This window comes from Hylobates moloch, unplaced genomic scaffold (genome assembly GCF_009828535.3).
Source record: "Hylobates moloch isolate HMO894 unplaced genomic scaffold, HMol_V3 SCAFFOLD_9557, whole genome shotgun sequence".
Lineage (NCBI taxonomy): Eukaryota > Metazoa > Chordata > Mammalia > Primates > Hylobatidae > Hylobates > Hylobates moloch.
This window is the reverse complement of record NW_026661832.1, coordinates 1-2,597: the sequence shown is the minus strand read 5'-3', so window position 1 is coordinate 2,597 and position 2,597 is coordinate 1. Positions and strand designations below refer to the sequence as shown.

General features: G+C 52.5%; 1 protein-coding gene across 1 annotated transcript; it reads left to right on the top strand.

Moving 5' to 3' along the window:
- Positions 1–30: 30 nt before the first annotated feature.
- Positions 31–2,042, top strand: LOC116465744 (DNA-directed RNA polymerase I subunit RPA1-like; the record flags this gene model as incomplete). Its single annotated transcript, XM_032148714.2, has 2 exons — positions 31–751; positions 1,875–2,042. Coding segments are annotated over exons 1-2 (509 nt in total), but the record flags the coding sequence as incomplete, so codon positions are not given.
- Between the last annotated feature and the right edge of the window lie 555 nt (positions 2,043–2,597).

Here is a 2,597-nt window from a genome sequence, read left to right as displayed (position 1 = left end):
GGTTGGGGATAAGTACCAGGATCCCCTTCCTCCTGGCTTTCCCTCTGCTGCTGGTACCTCCCATCAGCCAAGCACACCTGGGAGCTGGAAGCAGGGGATCTCTTTGAAGCAGTCACTTTGGGACAGCCTTGAGGGCACAGAGCGTGTGAAAGAGCCTGGATCCAGAAATAACCGTGGATCCAGCACAGTGACTGCATCCTAGCTGGCCTGAGACAGTCATGGCTTTGCCTCTTATCCTAGCCTAATCATAACAATCTCCTGTTTCACTCTAAAAGAAGCCCAGTTTGCTCAGTAAATTACATGCTCGTCCTTCCTGGGCTTGAGTGGGCCAGGATGAAGAGCTGCTAGGCTTGTAGTCAAGCAGGGTACCCTAGGACAGGTTGAAGTCTCTCCCCGTTTTAAATGGGGAGATGGTTTCTCACTGCAGTCAGGTTTCTTTCTGTCTCCCTTTATTCTCATTGGAAGCCAATGCTTTTGATCCCTCTTATGCTACTGGGTATCCCTCTCACATAGCTGAGACCCATCCTTCTGTTCAGATGCTGAGGATGTGGTATGAGTTGGATGAGGAGAGCCGAAGGAAATACCAGAAGAAGGCGGCCACTTGTCCTGACCCAAGTCTGTCTGTCTGGCGTCCTGACATCTACTTTGCGTCAGTGTCAGAAACATTTGAAACAAAGGTTGATGACTACAGTCAAGAGTGGGCAGCTCAAACAGAGAAGAGTTATGAGAAATCAGAGCTTTCTCTCGACAGGTATTGACAGTGATTTGTTGCACAATATGTGCAGGAGAATCTGCCTCCTAGCCCCGGCATCCTAGGCCCTGCCCTACCCACTCCGGAAGAGGGATGCCTCCTGGGTTTGAGACTCCAGCTAGAGGGAGGGCAGTAAGACAGCCAGGGGCACCGCACAAGCCCCGAGGGCCCAGGAGTGAACAAGTGCAGGGAGGCAGGAGTGGACACCCCCATCTGGGCCAAGATAGGGATAGTGGTCTGCTAGGACAGGCTTGCACAGACAGTGTCTGCTCTCTTGGATTTGGTGTGGTGGGTGGGGCTGACTGAGAGTCAGGGAATCTGGTTGCTGTTCACCTGCTGCCAACCGTGTGACCCAGGGCAGGTCATTCATGCCCAGGGACACCAGGTCTTAACTTTTCATGAGGCCTTGGATCTGATTACTCCAGTGATCCTTTGAGCTTTGGGTTCCCATTTGAAGGCCTTAGCTTGGACTAGTACAGACAGACACACACACACACACACACGCACACGCACACACACACACACACACACACAGGGTAGCTCAGTGCTCCTAGTGGCTGTTCTTACAGGGTCAGGCTTCATAGGAAAAATGGTTAGTAAATTACAGAATTGTGCAGCATGAATACTTCTGATGTGGTCTGCAGCCATTTGCACTAACTAAAAATATAAACGCTCTCATCACCCCCATCCCCATAATGGCCTAGTGAACCTCTTTCTAATTTTTATAGCAGGAGGTTTAAGCCGTCTCCAAATTGTCGTAATTGAGAAGAACGAATGGATAAAGGAAAAAGTGAATAATGAAGCCAGAAATTCTCCTGCTTAGGGGGCTTGTGGTAACAGGCCCAGAGTGGACATGTGACATTCTAGGGGCAAATATGAAGAGTCCAAGCATGAATGTCTAGAGCTTCGCCACCCAGCTGAGATCTGTGCTGTGTAATTTCAGGACATCTCAGGGTCACTGGTGGGAATTTGAAGATTAGAGGGATCTTTTGCCTAGGAAGAACGAGTCCAGAAAGAGGTAGAGGTTTCAGGTTTCTGGTTTTGGGCAGCATTGACAGTCTGTGGTGTCTGTTCCTGACCCCTGCCACTACCCCCCCTCCCGACCCCCCACCGCCGTCTCTAGGTTGAGGACCTTGCTGCAGCTGAAGTGGCAGCGCTCACTGTGCGAGCCGGGCGAGGCCGTGGGCCTGCTGGCTGCCCAGAGCATCGGAGAGCCCTCCACACAGATGACCCTCAACACCTTCCACTTTGCAGGCAGAGGCGAGATGAACGTCACCCTGGGCATTCCAAGGTGTGGGGCACAAGGGAGCACGGGGTGGGGTCTGTGCTAGCCTCTCTTGGAGAAGGAGCCATTTAATGAGAGGGAGTGTGTGTGCGTGTGTGTGTGTGTGTGAGAGAGGGACAGGGTCTCATTAAAGTGGGGATCAGGGTTAGAATTTCCAGAGCCCAGCTGGATTCTTTGGTGCCCAGGCCTGGTAGGATCTCCATTTATCCCTCTGCCAACTCCTGCATCCAAGTTCCTGGGGATGCCCGTGAGACTGCACACTGCTGGGGGAAGGACTCAGGAACGTACATTGTTAACAAGCCCCACACAAGGTGCCTGGTTGCCCAACTCCAGGGGAACCATTCACATAGAACGTGCCCCCATGTGGCCCTGGGCCCTGGCCCTTCAGGTAAATATATGCGCTGGACAAGGGGAACGAGTGTGGGGTCAGACTCATCTGCATTCAGTCCCTGGTCCTGCATTTTTCTAGCAGAAAGACTCTGGACAGGTACCTCACTTTCCAAACCTCAGGGGGTCCTTCTGTGGAAGGCCAGAGGCTGGGACCCCCTATACATCTGGGCA